This window comes from Toxoplasma gondii, chromosome X (assembly GCF_000006565.2).
Source record: "Toxoplasma gondii ME49 chromosome X, whole genome shotgun sequence".
Lineage (NCBI taxonomy): Eukaryota > Apicomplexa > Conoidasida > Eucoccidiorida > Sarcocystidae > Toxoplasma > Toxoplasma gondii.
Window position 1 is genome coordinate 6351968 of NC_031478.1, and position 22377 is coordinate 6374344.

At 50.9% G+C, this 22377-nt stretch overlaps 4 protein-coding genes across 4 annotated transcripts; 2 read left to right on the forward strand and 2 right to left on the reverse strand.

Moving 5' to 3' along the window:
* Positions 1 to 162: 162 nt before the first annotated feature.
* On the reverse strand, positions 163 to 1400 carry TGME49_214550 (hypothetical protein). The gene is made up of 4 exons (XM_002370745.2): positions 1009 to 1400; positions 868 to 951; positions 718 to 807; positions 163 to 660 (listed from the first exon to the last, which is right to left on the reverse strand). Exons 1-4 carry the CDS (start codon positions 1279 to 1281, stop codon positions 550 to 552), a joined length of 558 nt encoding a protein of 185 aa, XP_002370786.1. The 5' UTR covers positions 1282 to 1400; the 3' UTR covers positions 163 to 549.
* A 1094-nt stretch (positions 1401 to 2494) lies between these two features.
* On the reverse strand, positions 2495 to 13304 carry TGME49_214560 (hypothetical protein). Its single transcript, XM_018779653.1, has 14 exons — positions 11995 to 13304; positions 11296 to 11422; positions 10730 to 10913; positions 10200 to 10476; positions 9599 to 9868; positions 8731 to 9175; positions 8176 to 8226; positions 7778 to 7885; positions 6934 to 7223; positions 6382 to 6670; positions 5928 to 6005; positions 5221 to 5368; positions 4562 to 4646; positions 2495 to 4414 (listed from the first exon to the last, which is right to left on the reverse strand). The coding sequence occupies exons 1-14, from the start codon at positions 12961 to 12963 to the stop codon at positions 3080 to 3082; spliced, it is 4656 nt and encodes a 1551-aa protein (XP_018635730.1). The 5' UTR covers positions 12964 to 13304; the 3' UTR covers positions 2495 to 3079.
* Positions 13305 to 17497: 4193 nt separating this feature from the next.
* Positions 17498 to 20423, forward strand: TGME49_214570 (hypothetical protein). The gene is made up of 3 exons (XM_002370747.2): positions 17498 to 17793; positions 18010 to 19638; positions 19857 to 20423. Exons 1-3 carry the CDS (start codon positions 17733 to 17735, stop codon positions 20054 to 20056), a joined length of 1890 nt encoding a protein of 629 aa, XP_002370788.1. The 5' UTR covers positions 17498 to 17732; the 3' UTR covers positions 20057 to 20423.
* Positions 20424 to 20639: 216 nt separating this feature from the next.
* TGME49_214575 (hypothetical protein) lies at positions 20640 to 22339 on the forward strand. The gene is made up of 3 exons (XM_018779654.1): positions 20640 to 20986; positions 21035 to 21157; positions 21202 to 22339. Exons 1-3 carry the CDS (start codon positions 20879 to 20881, stop codon positions 21247 to 21249), a joined length of 279 nt encoding a protein of 92 aa, XP_018635729.1. The 5' UTR covers positions 20640 to 20878; the 3' UTR covers positions 21250 to 22339.
* The last annotated feature ends 38 nt before the right edge of the window (positions 22340 to 22377 follow it).

The window sequence follows — 22377 nt, forward strand, 5'->3', positions numbered from 1 at the left end:
CCAAGCAACGCCGTCTTGAGCTACGCTGTGCAGTCACGTCGTCTGCATCCTCTTTATGGGTCCTTTTCTTTCTGTGGATGTCCTGTTCGATAGCTTGTCGATTGCTCGATCGAGGGCTTGAGCTTTCAGTGCCTCGATGCTCAGTTCGATGACATGCATCAGCCTTCATCTGCCTCAAGTTTGGCGTCTTCGATCCCCGGGTAGGTGTGGCAAACGGAGGAAGGTGAGCAGGCGATGTAACCCCGGTTGTGTTTTCTGCTGGTGGTAGCGATGGAGGCCTTACTTTGTCCCGTTCCATTCTGATGTACGATGGCAACTGCTGTCTTTCGTTAAAATACCTGAGGCTATGGGATCTGTTGCCCGCACCCGTGTCCACTGATGAAGATAAAAAGCCCTCGGAATCAGGTGGCAAGAATGTCACGCATTTCTGTCTCTGTCCGTCGGAGTCCATGCAAACCATGCTGCTTGTGATGGTGGATCCGCCCAATCGAGACCTGAAAACGTGGTGACGCACTGGTTTGCCATTCTGGCTGTTATGCCTGGATCAGCCTACCGATCTCGCAGCTCCCGGGCTGTGTGCCGGCTGATTCCACCGGACCTCTCAACATGTAAGTCCTGTGCATTTCTAGCGCTGGTGTCGTACCGCCAGCGAGCGTCGGGCTGAGACCAGACAGTATTGTTAATTGGGATTAGAGTACTTCAGGTGACAGGTCCTACTTGCTCGACCAGGCGGGTCATGCCGAAATCCAGCGTCACACTTGATACCTCATTTCTATTCGGAGGTAATGGGAAAGATTGAATCCAGCCCTAGATGGTGCGGAGGCTTTCTCGACTGTGTTGGCAGACAGACGATGGCGATTCACTCACTGCATCTGAGCTGATCGAATCATGCTGCCGCCACGGCGGCTTTTTTGATCGATGCCCACGATCAATACCGTGCAAGTGTGATGCCTGCAGCGCGCCAGTGAATGTTAGTCATGTCCAAGCATTATCTATTGTTCTGCTTACCACCCTTTTGACCGAGCTGTGCCCGACACATTTCAGGTAGGACTCATTTTCTTGTTGAAAAGCATTAGCCACAATAACGTCAGCTATCATTCTATCATTGGACACATCCAGGGCGCTTCGCGGGCTGCAGGCTCCGTGTTTCCGCTCTTTCTCTTCAATACCTAGCGGAATAATGTGTGGAAATAAACACACAAACAAAGCCATGGAGCCAAGAACCAGGAGGATAATTCCACACTGAAAAATGAAAATATCCGCCAGGAATAGCTGGGTCATTGCGACAAGCTTGCAGCAGAAGACAGATAACGGTTGATCTATGAAACGTTTTTTCTGTAACTGAGAAACGCCGTCAAATGGGTTCAGGCTGTAGACATTTCCCTTCGTTAACCATCCATGGGGATCTCCAGCTGGCCACTCCGCCGGCGAAGCCGGTGAGTGATACTTCGGAAGAACCGCTCGGGTGTATCTCCAGTGAAAGTCTCCGCTCGGTAAGCGTATGAGTGCTCGCATCTTCTGTGTGCCTTTTCTATTATGAAAATCCGTTGTTTCAGCTGCCACGTTGACAAAAAAGGGGGTTTTTCAGTCCGAAAGACGCGAAAATACTGTCGGACAGTCAGTCATACGACGTCTCCTTTTCGGCATATAAACGGCCTCGCTGGGGGAGGTAATAGCAAATGTTTGGTAGCGCCGAAATGCCACAGTTCCACAAGACATCCAGGAAAGGCTGTCTGGCTGAGAATTCGTGAACTTCATCTAAAGGATCGTGCAGGGATGCCACTGCTCGACGAAGGGTGCGGCTCCGAGGGGACAAGTCTGAAACTAGGTATCTTTCGGTCTAGGCAGGAGCGTCCATCAAACTGGCAAACTGGTCGATAAAAGAGGAAATCCTCCTTCCGGGAAAGGCACTTTCGTTGCGACAGCTTCATCACAGTGATGTTTCAGTTCTAGCGAATAGAGTTCGTGCCGGAGGCCTCTCATTGTTGGCCGACGTGGTGGAGTGTGTTCGTTATTTTCTTTGTTAAAGTGGACGCAAACAAGCGAACAGGAACTATAAATGCAGCTGGACAAGATGAGGGCGAAATGCCACTAGTTCGATTTTAGCGAGCGGCGCTATCGAGTAAAGGGCTGTCCCATGCGGTCCCAATTCTGATTCAGTTGCACGGGCGTCAGCGCTGTCTATTCGTCTTGCAAGACCCTTCCTATCAGGTAGCAGCCCAGCACCGTGACCTGGCAACAGCTACTGAGAACGGGTAACTACTACCCAAATACCGTTGTGTACTTGAGACAGGAAGTCCTTGTAACAGAAGGCTGTTAGTTCTTGTCACTGGTAAGTCAAACCAATCTCCGGTCTTCAAGTGGTAAAATACGTACCAATGCATGAGGCTCATCTGTCCTCCGTGGACGTGGAGCTGCTCAGCTTGGCCTTTCACAGATGATGCATTCTTCGTCTCTCTGCCTAGGACGGTATACCTAATACGCTGAACCGATACGCGTTGCTACTCCGCGACTTTTGTTCCACTTCTGGGCCCTTCCTTGAGAAGTGGCAGTCATTCACAACTCAAATGTGTCGCCGCCCCCCAAAAAACAAACGAATGTTGACGTGTAATGTCTCACAGATCAAATACTATGCTGTAAAATGAAATGCTACAGCTAACCAAATGTTGATCTACGCAGTCTGCTTAGAGCCCCTAGTACAGACGTATCATCGGGCGTGAACCGCGCACTCGTTAGAAAAGTGCGGCGAGAGCGGGACTTGCCTGTTCCTCTGCACCAACTCAGAGTGATTCAAAACACAATTCTCTCGGTAGTGTCTCTCTGTATGGCCGACCGCGCGTCCATGTGAATCCGTCCACCATATGTATTCCTTCCAGGCTACCCGGCCAGACACACCGCGGACTCGCCAAGTGCGGAGGCGGCCGTTCCCAAATAAGGTCTGTGACAGAATTACGGAAGCACAGCATGGTGACGAGCTGCAGGGCCACAGTCAAGATCAATCAAGCTGCTCCAGACAAGCTTTTAGTTTACACCGAAAGTCTTTTGACTCACTGGTGGGATGCCCTGTGTAAACAGCATTTCAGGATGGTGTTTCCGCAGATCCCTCAAGTGACCGTTTGTCGCCGGTCGGCACCGTTCGGAAAAATTGTGTTATCAGAGTGTTCTTCAGCTGAGGGCATTTAACTGGTTGAACCGTTGCTGCGAGGCCTGTCGATCCCCGTCTCACTTTCTTCGTCGTACCAACTGAACTTCCAGGCGACGAGCCATAACATGACCCTTCCTCCTGTCCATCGCTTCGTCGCCTCTTTCCCCAAACTGGCCCGTCGTCCGCGTCTGCGGCGTCGCTCCTTGTACTTTCATTCTTTGCCTGCCGAGGAGTCGCTCCCTCGTCTTCGCCACACAAACCACATCCTTCACTGTTGAGCCGGCGTGCCTCCGTCGGAGTTCCAGCGTCACAAGTATCAGCTGGGCCAATCGCGTTGTGCGAACCTTCTGATTCCTTCGCATCTTCCTGTGCTCCCTCATTCTCAGGCTGTGCAACCCGTAGGGCTTTCCGGCAGGAAAGCATAGCATTAGCTCCGACCGACTCATGCATTTCAGCCATAGTGGCAGCCATTTCTCTCGCTAGAGCCGCCGCCGCCATTGCAGCAGCAGCAACATGAACCGCAGATGCTGAAATGCCTGAACAGCCTTGCTCAACGGCAGTCATTGCTGCAGCTTCTGCAGAAAAAGCTGCCACCATCGCCGTGGCAGTGGCCGAGGCGAAGGGGTCCAGATCCCGAAATGGGTCGCAATTGCTGGTATCAGATGGGGTTTCACACGCTAACTTGTCTACAAGGACTCCTGCCACTCTAGCATTAGCTCCTTTTCCATCATCCTCTTTTCGAGCGCGGCTGCAGGAAGGAGCTGCGGGCGGGACTGGAGCAGAAGGTGCTGCTGCTGCTGAACACACTTCTTGACCGTCTCTCTTACTCACTCTTCGCGAAGCTACCGAGACTGCATTCGAAGGTTCACCATTGCTAGGTTCCTGTAAACGCGGTTTCTTGGCGCTGCCAGCACTCATTTCTGGAGTTTGTCGGAGGATCTGGACCAACACAGATGGCCCAGAACCGGCGCCGGTGCGCTGAGAAGCCCCACCCTTCCCCTGGGCTCCAGTGCCTGCAACAGACACTCCAGTTGAAGTATCGGACTTAGAGACTGCAGGGCTCTCCGCTCCCTGAGAAACAGTGGACACATTCCCCGAATTTGGTACCCGCGGACCATCGGAGCTATTTGCTGACGCCACAGCTTCTGTCGACGGCTGAGCCGGTGTAGACTGACTCGATGACTCTTCTGACAGAATTAGAGCTGCTATCGACTCCAGGTCTTCCTTGAGATTGAAAGCCTCGGTCGCCTCCGCCGAAACATACCACCTCTGCAAGTAACGAGGAAGACAATTGGACATGACAGAAAAAGTACCTTTGAAACATACCCAAAGGAGAACAGCTTTCAAACACAGGCGAGACCCCGAAGACACCAAGACAAAACACATCAGCTGTCCCTCCTTCACTGCATTGCTCACCTTCTGTTTGTCTTCCGGCCTTCGCTCGTAAACAATATGCTCTTTGAATCTCCGCTCCAAATCTGCCTTCGTCAGATGCTTATTTCTGCAGGAAGTCCACAGTTGCAGGACAACGTAACAGCAAACTTTCCCGCTTACCAGCCGATGGAAAATAAACCGCATTCACGTTCACGGCAAACAAATAAGACGGAACCCAACGCTGTGTGAAACTGTCACGCACGATGACAGAACCAGTCCATTCACTTTCCACCTTACAGCCCTGAGTAGCCGAGAGCGCAGAAAGCCCAGTACGCTCTTCCCCCTGGCCGTTTCCTTCCCTTCATGCGCGAGGGATCCGAACATTTCCTTTGCAGGATTTCCACTCCTTTTCTCCAGTTGACATATAGAGTTTCCCTAAGGTTCTCAAATGTGAGGGTAGCCAAACTTTGAGTGCCCCATGATCGTGGGCATTCTTCTCGTACGGTACATCCCTTAACTTCAGGATATTCTTCTTTTCCCCCTTAGTGTCCGAGCGAACCTGGTAACTCGGCAACAAGTTTACTGCTATTCGACGTATGCCACCCTGTCCCGTTCGGAGCGCATGTGCAACAGAAAGATCTTGTTTCTTTATTTTTAGTTTGTCGCAGGAAACACAAAAGCGTCCAACACGAGCGACCTACAGTTTGTGGAAATCTGCGATGAGCTTTGTCTTCGAGTCTTTTTTCGCGTGAGAGAACTTGAAGAGGCTGCAGAGTTCTTCGTCCGTCATCTTCTTTCTCTGGGTTGTCCCGGTAACAATGGCCTCGAGCCTCTCGAATGGCTTCCCACCTGTGACAACAGCCACGTTTTTCTCATCATGTACAATTTCCCTTCCTTCCCGGAAGGGCCGGGCAGTAAAACCAGAGTGCGAACTAACGAAAGGCGGAAGTGCATTTGTTTTCGAATCAGAAAAGAAGTGGCACATACACATCCAGCCTCTTTGGAGCGTGAACACTGTAGTTCTGCTGTATATATTTACACAATTTTAAATGGTAGATAGGGGACAAACTGTCTCTAGGCGTTCTTAACCCAGCTCACGTAGTGCATTAAGTATAGTGGGGTCTGGCGTATATTTGAAAAACCAACATTCCTATACAAGCTGTACAAGTAGCACGATATAAAAAACAAGCCCATATAGTACACAAAACTGCAGTCTGTCTGATATTCTAAGCAGTACCCGTTAGCTACACATGGACGCTGGGTAAGTTCCTCTGCACATACTTACACATGCATGGAATGCAGGCGGACGGACTTTCTTGCAGAAGGATCCGTCACGTCTCTTTGCGTGAAATGCAGACGAAGCTTGCCTTTGAATGTCAATGTCTTTTTTGATTCCCTTTCGACTTACCCCAGTCGTCGACCACACATCCGTAGATGCTCAACCAGTTTCGGTCGCGCACGGAGTTGACTACGCAGGGGTCTACTCCTGAAGAGGTGACTCGGAACAGACAGGCTGCACAGTGAATGAAGCAAGGACAGCGATGCGGATATGCCCATCACCACAACTGTTTCTGTGTATCACACTGTTTATCTGGATGTCCGCCCCAGTCCTCTCCCTTTCCGATATTCAACTCAGGAAGCTCCTTTTCTACGACCTGGCAACGCACCCTTCTTATCCTCGCCTTCGGTACCCCTGCACTCCGCCACCTCTCTTTCTGAAAACTGCATAAAATCCTACCGCTTTTGACCTAGAGATGCATGCACTTAGTACACGTTTGGCTGTAGTGAAACAGGACGTTACAACACTTGCTCCCATGGTTAAGCAGCCGGTGACTAGTCCAGAGTTTTTTCGTCCCGTGTACCTTCATCTCGCGCATTTGGTTTTTCTTCTCCCTCGAAGGACCAGTGCCAGTCGCAAAGAGACTCGAAGCGGACGGATTGCCCAAACCCCGCTCGGCCAGCGCCACTGCCTTCGTCGTCGTCTTCTACCAGCCAGTCTTTGTCTTCTTCTCCCTCCAGTTCCTCTTCTTCGTCCTCGTCCTTTCCTTCATCTAAATCATCAACATCGAAGTTCTCGAACCACTCCTCGTCGCTATCGCGATCGTAGTCGATGCAGCTTTCTTCAGCCCACTGCTCGCATGCAGTCGACTTCTGTGAAAGAAGGCATCGAACGCACACACACGCGCGCACAGTTGCCTCTGATACGCACTGAAAACAAAGCCAGACATGGACATCAACCGGTACTACTACCCCCACAAACCACCTTTGTTCCGCATCACATTCTCGAATCGTCCACTTCCGCTTTCCTTGCGTCTCCTCCAGTGTCCGTTTGTCGGATGCTGTCCTGTCTCTCTCCTCTCTCCCTTGCACCTTCTTTCTTCTCTGTTTCCCTCTCTTCTTTCGCGCTCTCTCACCTTGGCCTGCTTGCCGAGCAGCAGGCGTCGAACGGGGCGTTTCCATTCATCCAAGTTGACCCAGGCTGTTCGCAGGTAAGGCAGGTCCCGGAGACTGTTGTCTGTGTAGTCGGTGAGAGTCAAACCCTGTTTGATTTCTCGCATTTCTTGTTGATAGGAGCGGACGCCTGGAGCTGAATGCTCAGACCACCCATTCAACACGGCGCTGTTCTCCGCGGTTCCAGAGGGGACAGGAAGCTGTGTCTGTGTCTGCTGGACGGGAAGTTTGTGGACGAATTGCCGGTTTTGGGCTGAACACAGACGTCCCCACTGACAGTCGAAGGGTGAAATAGTCGTAGAGGGCGAAGCCATCCACGCAAAGACTCAGGTGCCACATCGACTCGAGTCTGCATGCGATAGCGTGCGGATGAACATGAACATTAAGCAGAGAAGAGACAGATATGCATGTCGATGCCGAGACCCTGAACCTTTGCCTCATATAGATACGTTTATTTGTCTATGACTTGCGTCCGTCGAGACAAAAAAACGAAGACGGTCTCGAAGCCCCTCTCTCCCCTCAAGCTACCACTAATTCGAACTTCGGGGCAGGGCCAAAAAAGTAGAACGGATACCATTTCGAGCTCTTCACTTTTACATTGTTCATGCTTCCTCTGCGGGTTCTCCAAGACCGGTGTCCCATCCGACAAAGCATTGAATAATTTAAGAGCATCATGGAATCGCTTGCATTCACTGTTCCGCATTAGGTCAAAATTCCTGATCGGCTGACGAAGGCGTGAGCTCGAGTTGCACCTCAGCGAGGAAGACACAAAAAGCCAAGCCCGAGATTTGACTCCACAAGACGTACCACAAAAAGTGTGGAACTCTCGCAGTTTCGTCGTGTGAGGGGAAGCAAATTCTTCCACAAACTCCGCCAGGCGCTCCTCGGCATCGAGGTCGCATCCGCTCTCTTCCTCTGTAAGACGCAGATGCGAGAGCACACACGAGAAAAACAAAGTTGTATCTCTTCCATCTCACTCCGAGCTAGATCTTTGCCAGAATTCTCTCAGCATCGGTCTCTGTAGAAACTCTTCACAGCTTCAAACTCATCAAGTGTCTCCGATTGCGCTACACCCTAAAAGAGACTGCCCCTCTCAGACCGACCCTTCTTGATAGCTGTGAAAGGGTAGGACCTTCAGGAAGCTGGCAGCCTTGCCCCTCGACAGGCTGCTCCGTAAAAATACTTTCCACACAGTCCAAACTCACTGTCGAAGAAAGGTACTGAGTCGCACGACGAAGCAGGCAGGGGTGACAATGCTGCAGAGGACACAAAACAGAAACCGAAGCCGCTCGCATGCAGCCACAAGTTCGTGACCTTCTTGTCTAGGGAAGAGGAGCAGGAAAAGCTTCAAAAAAGAAAAGACATGTATCCAGACCATCAGTGGTGACTACACGGTACATGTCTCCTGCCTATGACTCTCCACTTTGCCTTACAACTGGAATTTTTCAGCGCCCACCGGGGAAACACGCACCCATAAAACGAGTAGAAAGTCACAATGCTCCTCCCTGCAATACACTTCCACACCGCTTTCTCGAACATATACACACATCGGACAACGCAACAACCTCATAAGAAACTACACGTAGCGACGCGTATGCACGGCATACATATATATATATATATATATATAAATATATGTATATATCGATATAAAGAGATGGCCGCATTGGCGGTCCAGGGGTCTGATCGTTCCTTTAACCGCAGGACCACCGTTGTGTGTGCTTCACCGTGAATCTTTCGTGTTTTGTTCTGTATCTTACGCTGCGGCAGCCTGAGGACGATATCGATGAACTGGGATCGCTTTCCTTCAGGAACTCTCCAGATTTCCGCCTCTGTAGCGGCCCTTGCACGCGCGGCTTCTTCGACCTTTCGCGCCTCGAGAGTGCCGTCGTCGATCTCGACAAGCTGGTCTTCCTTTTCTCTGCCAATGGGATCGTCGCATGCGGCGCTGGGGACAGCGAGGGAACCGGTAGAACGCGAGACACTGAAAATTTGCACATCGCAGCTGCCCTCGGCAGGCTTTCCGACCCCAGAAGCTTCGACAGGGGCCGACCCTGTGAATGGGGTGGAAGGCGAAGAGATCCGCGGCGGCTTCCGCGCCAGCCACGAGACCATGAAATTCTGTTGACCCTTCATCGCTTGTGTTTCCTTCAGGACCTTCTTTCCCTCTGTCTTCTGCAGCACCCTCTGCGGCGGCGTCTGCTTCTGCAGGAACAACAAAAAACCAGAGAGTCCACGTGTGTCGCCGACACTCACAAAGAATGGAAGGAAGGGGCGGCGTGAAGAGCAGAGTCGAAGTGAAGCGAAGGCCTCTCATAAAAGAAATCCGGTTAAGATCAGACGCACTTCACAGTGAAGGCACCAAGCATGAGAGAGGCGACCGGATGCTCGTGAGGTCCTTCCCACCTCACTTTATTTCATACAAACATCCGCCTTTGCATATATCTATGCATATGCATGTAAGGAATGTCGGGCTTTTTATACTCATGTGTGCAGTTACACGTGCACTTTGAGACACCCACAGGCAAGCTTGTACGAAGATATGCATCTACCGTTTATTCTTTCCCCTCCAACCACTGGAAGCAACATCCTTATTTTTCATGCGCTCGGGCAGACGCGAAGTCCCACCTGTTCTTCGACAATTTGTTTCTTCTTTTCTTTCTCCTTCTCCTTCTCCTTCTTCGCATCCTCCCGCTGGCGCTTCTCGCGCTCTCGCTCCGCGCGGGCTTCCTCCGCACGTCGCCGGCGAAGCTCCTGTTCCCGTCGCTTTTCCTCTTCCTGCTGCTCCTTTCTCTTCAGAGCCTCTGCTTTCTCTTTCGTTGCCAAAATGTCCTTTTCAACACCCTGCTCGATGACCTGCTGCAGCCGCACTAGAGTGCGCACTTTTCGAGAGATCGCCTGATAGAAATCGCAGGGACAACGGACGCTCACCTTTCTATCCGATTTCCTGTTCACATCCTGCACTTGTTGACAATTTGGCAGAAAGAACTTTACGAACAGACTACTTGAATACACATAAAGGTACACACAACAGCACCGGCTTGACAGACATTAGTGTACATATATATATATATATACAAACACATATATGCATACACATGCATGTATTCGTAACGGGGCAAGCTGCCTTTGTATTCTGTGGGACAGGTGACAGATTGGTTTAGATAAGGACCAATGGTCTTCCACTTTAAAGCGTCTCTGCAATAGGACCGCACTCTGGGGGACGTACCATTCGTTTCTCTCGATCCTTTCGGGTCTTCTCCTTGAAGGCCGAGGGCAGACCTTCGAGAAAAGCAGACTCCCAGACCCAGAGGGAACTGGGGTTCAAGTCCTCATTCTTCTCTATGAGTGGGGAGGAAAAGGAGGAGCAATTGACAGTTGTAACGCTGGCGCATGCACCAGAGGGCGACGACGAAGCCGACGCAACTGATGCCTCACGACTTGCGGGGGGCGCGGCCGTCGCTCCTGGACTCGATCCACTTCCGCGCTGTCGAGGAACCCCCAAGCTGACCACACGTGGACAGTGCAGGTAGAAGAGAGGAGAGAGTAGGTTTGCAAACGTTTCTATTTTCGCTCTTGTTGTGTCTGCACAAGTGTTAGGCTTCTAGAGGGCTATCGAGAATCGTTCCGCTCCTCTCTGCTGCGAATATGGGTCCAGCGAAAAATCGCCCGGGGAATCTTCGGCCTGCCCGGCCCTCCGATGAACTGCAAGTGCGAGACCAGGTCCCTGTCCAGACATTTGAAAAGTCATTGCGTTACCTTCTTCGAGAGAGGAGCACAGGAAGCAAGGTTCGGAGTGTCTCGTCGGCCACGTCTTCAGTCGGGGACCCATCAGTGCCGTCTCGGAGAACGCGTTGGACTTCGACAATGAGCGCCGATAGTGGCAGACTCGATCCCTCACAGAGCGCCCGAAGCAGGCGCTTCAGAGGACTCAGAGCGACATCTGTATAGACAACCCGCATTGACGCCTCGCAAGGGTGTTGTGCAAAGACTCACGCTGAAGTCCTACCACACGGAGCAACTGCTTGTTTGAGTGTCTTGCTTCTTTGTTGCTCAACGCGCACTCCAGTCTCTCGCACGAACCGAAGATGACAGCAATCCTCTCCGCAGCATGGAGGCGCCCGTTTTCCCGGATTTTTGCCGATACTTCTCAGCGCATGGTTGGCACCACCCCCGATGCTGTGTGACTTTGAGGGGTTCACGGGGCGTTTTTGGGGTTTTTTGTCGAGTGACACTAGGCAACGAAAAGTACCGGATCCCAGCCAGCGAGACGCGCTGCCACTGCAGAGACTGGTCGATGCTCATCCCTGAAGAGGCCTACATACCTTCGTTGTCTGTTCTGCTCCCGTCGTCCTCGTCATCCACGGAGGAACTCTGGGGTGAAGACGGGGCCTGCAGTAGTTTCTGCTTCAGCTCCAGGTACACTTGAGGATTCGTTAAAGTGTCGACCTCCTGGTGTTTAGAGACAAAGAGAAGCAACCAGAAGAGAAACATCATTTTTCGCGTTGCACATGAAACGATGACTTCCCAAAGCGGATGTAAGTTGTAGCCACCGGTCTCGCGGACACACTCCAGTATCAACCACCCTTGAGACCGCGGAATATTATATGTTTATTTTGGATTGAATGCAGACGTTACTGAACCATACAACTGAGAACTTAGGGAAAGGGACAACCGGCTCGAGTGCTCGGAAATGCGCCGACGATGTGAAATTTTCTGTGGCACGCGGCTTCTAAAACATCTAAGTCTCCATTCGCTATTTTCTGAAACAGAGTATCACCCATCCAGCTTTTCGGGAAGGTTGACAGATCAGGTCTTCCGGCAAGATATTCAAGTTTCACGAATCGCCTGAGTTTGACATTGGCATCTACACGGAAAAGTGACGAAGGCTACCACAGCGTCTCCAAGAAGACGGGAAATCTGAATACACACGGTCTTGGGCGTGAGTGTCGTCGCCAAAAGAAATCAATGTTAGTGGAGACCGCAAATGGTTCAGTAAGTGCGTACTTTCAGTAATGACTTACCGGCAGCCCCTGCACGAGAACCTGCTGAAGTTCCTGTTCGGATTCTCTCCAAAGAGGATCATAGAGCTGGCGAATGCGGTCCTGTTCTGGCTTCGGTACCCCCGCTTTTGTGCCTGTTGTCCCTCCAGTTCCTGCACCAGAGCTCCTCGTCCCCCCCCGCCCTCTTCCAGCTACCCGCCGTGGTCCGTTGGTGCCTCTGTTGCCGCCTGCCGTTGCTGAGGAAGGTTGGATGTCTTCTGATCCCACCCCAGAAGGGAACGTATGGTTCGCGCTTTCTTCGTGTTCTTGGGTGTTGCCCGCGTCCTCGAGCCTGACGCAATCCTGTAAGTCATTCATTGCAACTTCAAAAGCATGAGGGAAAGCAGGAACCGCCGCTTCGAGGCTTTCCCCCGAACCACCACCGTCGGCCGCCGTGGCGAGGTCAGTTACAGCGGCTGGAGAAATTTCACGAATATCCGCGTTGGATGCATATTCGACTCTTGCGTGAGCAGGGGAATGGACAAACATTCCTCCTGCCGGGAGGGTATGTAAACCGACTGAAGAAGGGAGCTCGGAGGCCGTAATTGGGTCCGACGTTTTTATCCCGCCCGAGGACAAGCAGCTCGCAGCCGCTTCTGGAGAGCTGCATCCTCCCGCAGAATCCACTACAGGGCATACATTTGAAGGAAGTGCGTTTCGACAGCCAGGAGTGGGCGAAGAGTCAGCAACAGTAGCCAAGGCAGAAGCGGGGGGACAAGAGGTCACTAGAGGGGGGCACTTTCGCGCCGGCGACGTCGACTTATGCATGCACGAACCATTTTCTCCTATGGCACGAAATGCCAGCAAGTTACGCTTATTCGTATTTTCGTCGCTAGTATGTGCTACGAGAGAAGACGCTGCGTTTTGGTCTGGTCCAGGACTCGAGCTTTTCGCTGGTGCTCCAGCCACTGGCAGCATGTGTGGAGCAGCCCCCTGCAGGCGGGCTGGCATCGCGTGAAGGCTGCAGAGGGACGTGGAAAACACAAGGAGAACCCCATACACAGGCCAGGCGTTAGCGACAAACAATCCGTGACGAAGAACCGAACTCGAAAACTCAATGTGAAAAAACACGAGCGAGCATTTCTCGCCTCAATGCTACAAATGCTGGGTCCTTTGTCGCAGGAGGGACGACTCACATGTGTACACGCTTTGGAGAGGGGGGTGGGTGACACACATAATGTACAAGAAAAGGCGACTCCAAAATGTTGCAGTTTTTCCACTTTTCAGCCTTGCAAGAAACCAGAGACAAGGAGACACCGACGAGAAAGGAATACGCTTCACGAAGAATGCCAGTACGACAACTGAAAAGCGCAAAGGCAGGCTGGCGGTCTGTGACGTTTATGTACGCCGGGCAGCTGACGAATTGGGTGGGTGGTTCAACTGCGGTGGAAGAGTTTCAACACCTTTTTTGGAGGGGGGGGGGAGACCGGGTAAATAAATTCCGAACTTGATACCTTGCATGTGTTTGTAGCCGCTTTCCCCTCTAATTAGTGTGCGTAAAGACATAAATATTCTCTGGATTCTTCGTGACGCACTCACAGATGTGCCTTGAAGGCACTACGGGTGTCCCAGAGTTACTGCGTGCAGATTCCCGTGCAAATCGCTCAAAGCGCCCGAAACCGCAGGTCAAGGTACATAGACCAGCAATCGCGATCTCGTTTACGTCGGTGCCAGGAGCTGTCGTTGTCCGACCGCCAGCGCGCGGCTTGGCTAAACAGTAGTGTTCCCTTGTGGTAGCATACACGTAACCGGTGTGTGACGACTGAAATTCGACTCATTGAGCAGTCACTCCAGACGAGACAAACTTCCGATGTGTGTATTCTGTACCGAATAACATCAGGGAGGAAACGTGTTGCCGCGCTGTGGCTGTGCCAGATCGAATGGAGACGACAAAGGTGTCGGCAAAAGAATGGGAAGGCGAAATCCGACCAGTGGGGGTCAAAGAAGGGCCGGCAATACGTGGTCCATGAGACTTGCGCTGGTACCGAGTTTCGTCCTTCCATGTACCAACACAGCAGTTCTCCAAAAAGGTGTCAGAAGGGAGTTTTCTCCCGTGCCCCGAAAGAGAAGCGATCGTGTGTCGGTGTCCGGCTGGCCGAACAGGAGCATGATGATAGTAACGGTCTGCTGCGTGTGATTGCCAGTGAGAAGCCTTAGGTGCCTGGCATTTAGACGCAGAGCCAACATGGGTCCCTGCGTTCATGACCGTAAGCGTTCCCCGGTTTGGGTACCACCTCAGCGACACATGTATCAATCGAATACATTCGCGGATCGGCAGGATACTGGCGTAGAAGCGGCCTCTTTTTAGACCATGATGCCCATGCAGGTACTGACAGCACTCGTTCTAGGTTGCCGAGGCGCCCACACTGGCCATCACGTTACTCCCGTTGGAAGATGCATCACACTACAGCTGGGCATTTCTTTTCGGGAGGAAAGGCCTCCTGTTCAACAGATGCAAATGGGATTCAACAGATGCAAATGGGAAATCCGCGCCAGGAAAAAGTGAGGTTGAGTTTTCAGGGGCAAATGGGCAGGGTGTACAACCGTGCAATTCAACTCCGAAGTGAATGGACATAAGCGGAGTATGTAGCCACTCGAAAAACTATAAAAGGGACACAACAGGCAACACAAAGCAGGAAACGGCGACGATGGCGTGGAGCGAGAAGCTCTCTCTAGTAGTTGAGTGCAGAACAGCCCGTCCGCGTCGGCGAGCTTCTTCGGCATTTCGCAGTGAGTCGTAATACACCGTCTGTGTGAACACAAAATGAGTGTCATTCACGTTGGAGAGTCCGGCCCGTATATTTATGATCGGTTCCAATTGTTCTCCTAACGTGTCCGGCGTTGGCACACAAAAGCACTTATTTTCACTATCTCAAATGAAGGAAAGTACATAAAGTAATGCTGGTCCGGTCCTGGAAGTTGCAGCAATTATCAAAGGCAATATCGCCATTATAGAGCTGACGACGCAGCTGGTTTTGTGTGAGGAGTTGAGAAGCTGTACCCCCATGAAAGCATGAGAGATAATGTTGAAAAAATACACCAACAGGAGTATATGCAACAAAATGAAAAAGGTCGACCCTACCCCAGCCATGGCGGAGAGCGCCAATAAACAAGAACTTTTTCTGGTTAAAGAGGACGTTTCGTCAACTGACTCTTGGATGGATGTAAGACACGTGGCACTGCTGGCTCTGCTGAAACATCACCCGGTGCTAAGGGTCAGCGTTTGGCTGCTCCAATTACAGATATGAACGAATTCTCGACACAGTCAGAAAGAAGGAAAAAGACAAGTCCACTGAAGTCATATGTCATCGCTGTCTTCTTTTCACGGTTCACGAAAGTGGTTGACAAGCCATAGCCAGACGACAACTCACCGTGTCATCGAATGATACTCGGAAGCTCCACTGATGTCAAACGATGTGGATTGCAGCTAGATCTCTCAGAATCGCAAGCTGGAGTAAAGGGGAGGCAGCACTGAAAACCGTCGCGCATTCTCTGTCGGCATATCCTGATGATGTGCGGACCCTATGCAATCTCTGTTTGAAAGGGCTTACCTAGAAAAATGGTTGACGACGATTGTGACTCTTCTGCATGGTGCTGCCGAGCAAGGATGGACTGCAAAGACAACATATGCTGTTGAATTAGAGGATGAGAATGTGGCAAACTACGGAGGAGGAATTGAGTCCTAGTTTCACTACTGCAATGAGAGCTGATGCGGTGCGAGGAGTCTACCTCCCTACAAATTACTCCAGAAGGACTGCCTCCTTGGCAGATCAAGCAGCGGCCTACGCGACGACACGCAAAAACTATTTTGGCTTCTCTGACACAGTCCTCTATCAATAACGACTGCGCAGCTTCTATCTGATAGTGTGCAGATAAGGGGCAAAACTGTATGGGGGTTGTGGATCACTGCGGAATCGATATATAGTTGCAATACCGTCAGTAAAAATATATATAGTGCAACACTCCTGTGTGATCCATGGACACTCTGCATCTCAACAGCATAAATCTGTGAGCAAAAGGAGGGACTCTTTGCCATCTGGTAAACAACGCTTTTTGAGGCAAGCAACCCGAAACATGCTGTTCATCTTGCACCTCCAAGCTCTCGTAGTCAACACAGAACATCCCCATAACAACAGGGCTTGAAGGCGATTCTTGATTTGCCACGATGAGTGTTGCTCTTCACAGCTAAATTCGCCAATCAGCTAAGTCTCCGAACCGACGTGCGTGTCGCTTTCCACGGAGAGAACAAGTGCTTGAACTTCACGTTTGCTTCCCTGTGCCGGGCAATCTCGCAAAAACAAAAAGGGATGCTCTTCGCTGTAGGACTGGCCCTGAACCTCCTGTGGATCAAGAAGGGAGGTATTCCTCCGCTTGTGCTTAAGAACAATCCAATGAGAACCACGTCGTCAAAGCACAGCCGGGTTTTTAGCAGGCTGTCTCTCACGTCGAGGCGAGATCTTCAAGTTATTTCGGTGCTTTGACGAGTGATACTACCCCCCCTAAATTCCATGATTTGCTCACAGGCCTCTTTTCGATGACTGTTTCACAGTGAGCTTTGAACACTCATGCTTCAGGGGGTTGACATTCTTGTGTTTCCAGAGCGACTGCTTAGCTTCGCCCCTCAAAATGTCAACACTAGCCGTTACGACAGAGAAGTCAACCACTGACACAGCAAGGCCGTGTAAAAGTTTGCGTTTTTTAGTCTCCATTTTCTGTGTCTCACATACGTACTATCAAAATTGGTGTTATTCACTCGAAAAATATTGGCAAGACTTCCCGTCAACACAGAGGGAACTTCAGTATTCACAAGTATCGGTTTCCGCTAAGTTCCACTTGAATCTTTCAGACACGCTCTGCTCGTGTTCTCGAGAGTAGATACACGGGCAACTCAGCTCTGGATCTGCGTAGGACGTGATTCCCTTTCCCATGACTACTATAGCAGTGACTCACCCTTGCAGTCTTGTCACAACCAGTGACCAGAATTCAATCCCTCGGTTAATCAGACTTCATCAGGAAAGCGACAGACACAGCGTCATCGTCAAAACCACAGATGTTTTGGCGCGCGCACCGGTTGCCTGCAGCAGTGCTAGACACGCACGGTTTCTCAGTTGTTGAATCTGTTGTCGGTTTAGAATTAAACACTTCTTCATGCATTTTTGCTGCAGTTGTGTGATCAAACTAGCCAGTTCAAAGTTAGGCGCCACGCGTGCTATGGTCCCTTTCTTGACCGGAACTGTGGTCATTCAGTGGTGTCATTTCGTCGGTAAATTGGCTTCTCGCTATCGGTAAAAATTAGTTGCCAAGGCCACACGACCACCGAGACGTGTTCTAACTCCCTTCCCCTTCTGGCACGGCTATGCGAGATGCACGAGACATCTACACCAGGCACTGGACGAGGCTGATCGGTGAACGAGTGTGCACGGCTAACTCGTACAGCGGCTCGTGCTATACGGATCGACATACGAGCGCGTATCGGCGTAGGAAATCACAAATATGAATCGCGTTACTTTTAAAAGTTCTTCCACTGTGGTGTGTCGCATGTTCCCCCAGGAACTGCAAGTTTGCTAAGACTGACAGGACACCTGTCTATTTCTCGCATGACTCTGAAACGAGTCGCGGGCAGAACGGAACTGGCCAGCTAGATCGTCTCGTTTCCCAATCTACACTGTTGCAGTGCAATAAGGCCAAGTAACGGCCGTGCAATTCCAGTTGTGATAATCATGAAGAAGGCGCTGATCGCAGCCCTGCTGGTTGCGGGGGTTCTCCCCCAGTTGCCGACAAGTAAGTAGAATCTGCGGTAAAATACGACCTACACCTGAATAGGCCCTATATACAGAGAGCGTTCAAAGGACTGATGGTACTATACAGGAGAAAAGAAGACTTAACCTCTTGTGACAAGAAGTACTGTATTAGTCTCGCAAATGCCCGTCAGAATCATGAAGCGTACGTGATCAACATCGTACCCGTTGTCATGCTTTCGTTTTCTGTCCTGCTCAGCTGATGCAGGTCCAGCCGTTCATATTGTAGAAAACCAGCCGCGGCCCACGAAGAAAGGACATTCTCCGCCGCCTCAGAAAAAGGGCGAAACGGTTGTTAAGGAAATCATCGAAGTTTCCAAGCTGCCCCCGGCTCCACAGAAAGCGCCCCCCGTCTGCATTGTTCCAGCTCTTCTTGGTATTCCCTCAGTCAATTCGTGCCGTGATCTCGGCGTCATTGGCTCTGCATTTGGATCCGGTGTTGTGCTGCAAGAAGAATATCAGGGGTGTGATCTCCTGGATGACTTATCCTGTGATGACGGTTCCGGTCAGGGTCTCGAAGTATACCGACAAAGGCTCCAGAAGCACGGAGCCACAACATCAGCAACTGTTTATCAACCCCAAGGTGTCGGCCCTTGTTTGCGAGTGGAAAGGCTTCCAGACAGCTTGAGGGTCACCTCTAGTTTCCGCGGAGAAATTGTGTGTTGCCGGCCCATATGTAAGCCAACTACTACAACTACGACAACAACGACTACGACCACAACAACGATTACGACCACGACAACCCAGGAAGCCCTTCTACCTCTAGAGGAGAATAGGGCACCCCAGTATGTCCCGACTTACACTACAACACCAGCTCCAGTTTTTATAAATCAGTCCAATCAAGGGATGAATGAACAATTTATGTATCGGGCTGCGGCTGCTGGGGAGATGTGCGTTATGCCGCAATTCCTGAACCTGCCACGAGTGGCAACATGCGCTGATCTTCGAGATATCTCAATGTCAACGAGCTACGTGTTTCTAACAAACCAAAAGGCGATTGACTGCCAGTGGGTCGAGGACGTGGGCTGCGGCCCTGAGTATCCAGGTTTGGGTGCCTTTCTTGATGCTGGAACCCCTGACAACGCGTGTCTAGCTGTGAGACAAGACGTGTGCAACGTAAGCATTGTGGGTCCCTATCCCATTCTCAGCCGCCACCTGAAGGGTGCCTGCTTACACAAAGGAAAGGAATCGCATGCTATGATGCCAGTCACGATGATGATGCCTGTTCCGGGAGGCAAAAAGGGTGGTCACCGTAGGCGGTTACAGGCTACCGTTTCCAATTCAGCTCCTGAGGCTGATGGCTCAACCTTCGAAGATATGTTGGATTCAAATGCTGGAGAAGATTACATAGTTCAAACGGGACTTGGCGATATATTTCCTGATACGAACAGCTCCGGTAAAGTGAACGCTGATGCGACAGCCTCAGAGGTACCGGAGACTCTATATGAATCTTCGGTTAGCCGGGGCCTCGCAAAAGGGGCTCCGGTAAAGGGCAAAGGGAAAAGCGGTGGAGTGTCAGATACACTCGTCGTCTGCTGCCGTCTGCAGTGTTTTGGTGGAAGCAATGCAGCCGCATATTCCGCCATGTCCTACAGCCGACAGACGTATCAGCAGCAGCAGGCGTCAGCAGCCGCGGGTTATGCTCAAGGTGCTGGAGCCCAGGCTCAAGCGGTTGGAGCCGCAGGATCACAAACCCAGAACATGGGTTACAATGGCGGATATGGTCAAATGCCAGCAAATGCGCGAGGAGCAGGGGGGGCAGCAGGGAGCGTTCCTTCGCTGGGGAACCTTGGAGTCGCTGGAACGCCTGCATTGCAGAATCAGTCAAGTGAGCGTTGAGCGGCAGAACGTATGCAAGCCCGTATCCGACTTAGAACACAAGGGCAAATCTATAGCATTAACGGGTGGGGGAAAGGCGCTCCGCTTAACCATTTCTGTTTGCCCAGCGAAGCTATTAATATTGTTCGAGCACCGACCTTCTGAACCTGCATAGAACGGTTTCATTGCCTTTTTTTTTCGGTGGCTTGTATGCGTTGTAACTTTCAGGCCTGCCAGTCGCAAACAACACGGCCGGTAGCGATCTGTGTGACCAACGCTTCGCGCAAATTTGCTCTCTGGCGTCGCCTCTACGAGGCGAAAGAATCATTTTTGACCAGAGATGTGCTGGCGCGGCGCCGTTACCCGGATGCTACGCAGGCGGTATTTCACCTTGTTGCAGGAGTGTGAGCAAGTATGAGCTCATATGATCCGTCGCCTTTTACATTGTGTATACTGAATTTATGAAACGTCACCCGTACTGTTTCTGTGTGACTTGTGCGACGGCAATGAAAATCGGGTCAGAGGTCCGTGGCGAAACCACTATACGAGTCTATGTGCGTGCCCCGATGAGTCCATCTCGGACGTAGTCGCCGTGTATCGTGGACATTTTGCGACAGAGTACTCGTGGCTTGTTTTCCCGTCACTACACAAGATAATTCAGGCTTCTAATGGCAAGTGTTTCCCTCGAAGTCGGCTTCGGAATCCCGTCAGATCGCTTAATGTTACCGCCGAGTCAACCAGTGTTGCCCCTTGAACGAATTCAGAAAATACCACTGATCAGTCGCTACAGCAGGTACTGCGCCCTGTAGAACGATTCTGCTACCGGCATGTCCTTTCAGCTCCATAGTGCTGACACACTAACCGGCAACTTTATTCCACAGTTAGAGGCGCGTGGGAACGAGACGCACACATCGCCCGCACTCACAACCTGATGGCGTAAATCTGACTCGGTAGCGACGAAGCACGTAACGAGAAAATTCTGCCGTTGTGGTGGACTTTACTACCACACAACTCTGTTGGCGTCTTTTTTATGCTGGTGCTTTTGTCGCATTGTATAGTTCCTCGACTAATACCTTGAAATTTGGTACAATCAGTAGTCGCTGTGTAGGGGTGGCACTAGCAACTGGCAGGACGCATCGATTTCACGTCGCTGCACAGAACAATCGCGCCAATTTTAGGCTTTGCTTATTGACTTATTCAAGAGACTCAAACCTCCAACTTGTTTTGTTGTGGAACTCAACGTGTAGACAATGGGGAATACCTGCAGGAAGCCGACAATTGTCGAGCGTCCGCCAATTCGCAATATTGGGAAATATTCCGTTGACGTCGGCCCAGTGAACGTCGACCGCACAGGACGAGTGACCTGCCACATTTTTTCGGAAGAAACTGGGGAAATAGAACTGCAGTGTACACGGAGAATCGTTCAGGGTATCGGCGCAAACTTTCATATACATGGACTTGAGGCAGGAAAAACATATCGTGTATCGTTCAACTGTCCCTACTCGGAAAACTGTCGGGGCGGCGATGAAGTGACTTTCACAACAACCACCGTTTAGATTGTCTCTGGCTGCAGTGCCAGAACACTGTAGACGTGTTGACTATGAGAAGAGACGTGAACTAACGTCAGCATTTATGGCAGAGTCGTTCCGCCCGTAGAAGGCGAACTGTCTTTATGGACGCTTGGTACCACATAATTGTGGATCGGTCAAGCCAGGAGTCAACCTGGCAACTCTTCAATTCTTTCGAAACTCGCAAGAGGTCAAAGATCGAGCTGGGTCTGTACGCGGTGAAACGGTACTGGAGCGCCGACCTGATAATTACTAGGAGGCCGCTTGATAAATAGCGTGAGGCTGGTGATGGTGCTATCGAAATTACCAGCGGCAAAATCATCGAGGTGTAGATAGATATTTCATTATGTGCTTCGGAGGTGGCATCGTGGGGCACTGATTTGTGTATTGGGTTGGGACGGGGACTAGGGAACGCATCATTTTCTTCTATTTTTTGAAGAATACGTAGAAGAAGCGACTTTGATATTTTGTTGCTTCGTTTGCTCGGCTGAGGTCGCCAAGTTAGTTTTCGTCGTCAGGGTTTATGAACAAAACGCGCTTTGTGTTCCGTCACAGCTGAGAAAGGGATGGCATCAAAATCATGCACCCATCACGACTCGCGGATAATCCTTTTTTGCGTTAGCGACGTGCATTCACAGGGTGACAAACTGCGGCTTCTCAGGAAAACATGTATCTTCATGTGAAGAGAGTTAATGCAAATGAAGCAGCCTCGACAGGATCGATAAGGAATTCTTCTTGTTTGCCTGCATCAGCAGCGATTTGCAGCGCGGCTGTCGTGATCTGTACTCGAACAACACACATCGCTCACTCTTTTCTCGTGCAGGAGCACGTTGTAGTTTTGAACGCCATTGGTAGCATCGCATAGTATTACCAATTGCCTGGCGCATAGCTTGTTTGCGTACAAGTTGCGCTGAGATGGGTTAAGCCCCCTTCGATAGTGTTACTGGCACATCATCTGCATTGATCACGATGCGTGGATTGCGGATGATGGTCAATTCAGTTTGTCACTGCGTGTACTTCTGTACATCCCAAGTCGTTTCGATGCTGTAAGCTCAATAATTTGTTGTTCAGCAGTTATCGAGGTAGCCTCGTTTATTAAACATTCAAGGCACTGAAGACCTATCACGTGTTATGATATCCGGAACAAGGTAAAACACGTTTATTATATTCATTTCACAGCT

Coding starts and splice junctions, on each gene's coding strand:
- TGME49_214575 (XM_018779654.1), top strand. CDS start 20,879: ATGGGGAATACCTGCAGGAAGCCGACAATTGTCGAGCGTCCGCCAATT. Junction 20,987..21,034: donor ACGTCGACCGCACAGGACGA/GTGACCTGCCAC, acceptor ATAGAACTGCAG/TGTACACGGAGAATCGTTCA. Junction 21,158..21,201: donor ACTGTCGGGGCGGCGATGAA/GTGACTTTCACA, acceptor CTCTGGCTGCAG/TGCCAGAACACTGTAGACGT.
- TGME49_214570 (XM_002370747.2), top strand. CDS start 17,733: ATGAAGAAGGCGCTGATCGCAGCCCTGCTGGTTGCGGGGGTTCTCCCC. Junction 17,794..18,009: donor TCTCCCCCAGTTGCCGACAA/GTAAGTAGAATC, acceptor TGTCCTGCTCAG/CTGATGCAGGTCCAGCCGTT. Junction 19,639..19,856: donor TGCATTGCAGAATCAGTCAA/GTGAGCGTTGAG, acceptor TGTAACTTTCAG/GCCTGCCAGTCGCAAACAAC.
- TGME49_214560 (XM_018779653.1), bottom strand. CDS start 12,963: ATGCCAGCCCGCCTGCAGGGGGCTGCTCCACACATGCTGCCAGTGGCT. Junction 8,227..8,730: donor CGTCCTCAGGCTGCCGCAGC/GTAAGATACAGA, acceptor TGTCCTCTGCAG/CATTGTCACCCCTGCCTGCT. Junction 4,415..4,561: donor GGCCGGAAGACAAACAGAAG/GTGAGCAATGCA, acceptor CGTTACTTGCAG/AGGTGGTATGTTTCGGCGGA.
- TGME49_214550 (XM_002370745.2), bottom strand. CDS start 1,281: ATGACCCAGCTATTCCTGGCGGATATTTTCATTTTTCAGTGTGGAATT. Junction 952..1,008: donor ACAGCTCGGTCAAAAGGGTG/GTAAGCAGAACA, acceptor GGCGCGCTGCAG/GCATCACACTTGCACGGTAT. Junction 661..717: donor TGACCCGCCTGGTCGAGCAA/GTAGGACCTGTC, acceptor GTCTGGTCTCAG/CCCGACGCTCGCTGGCGGTA.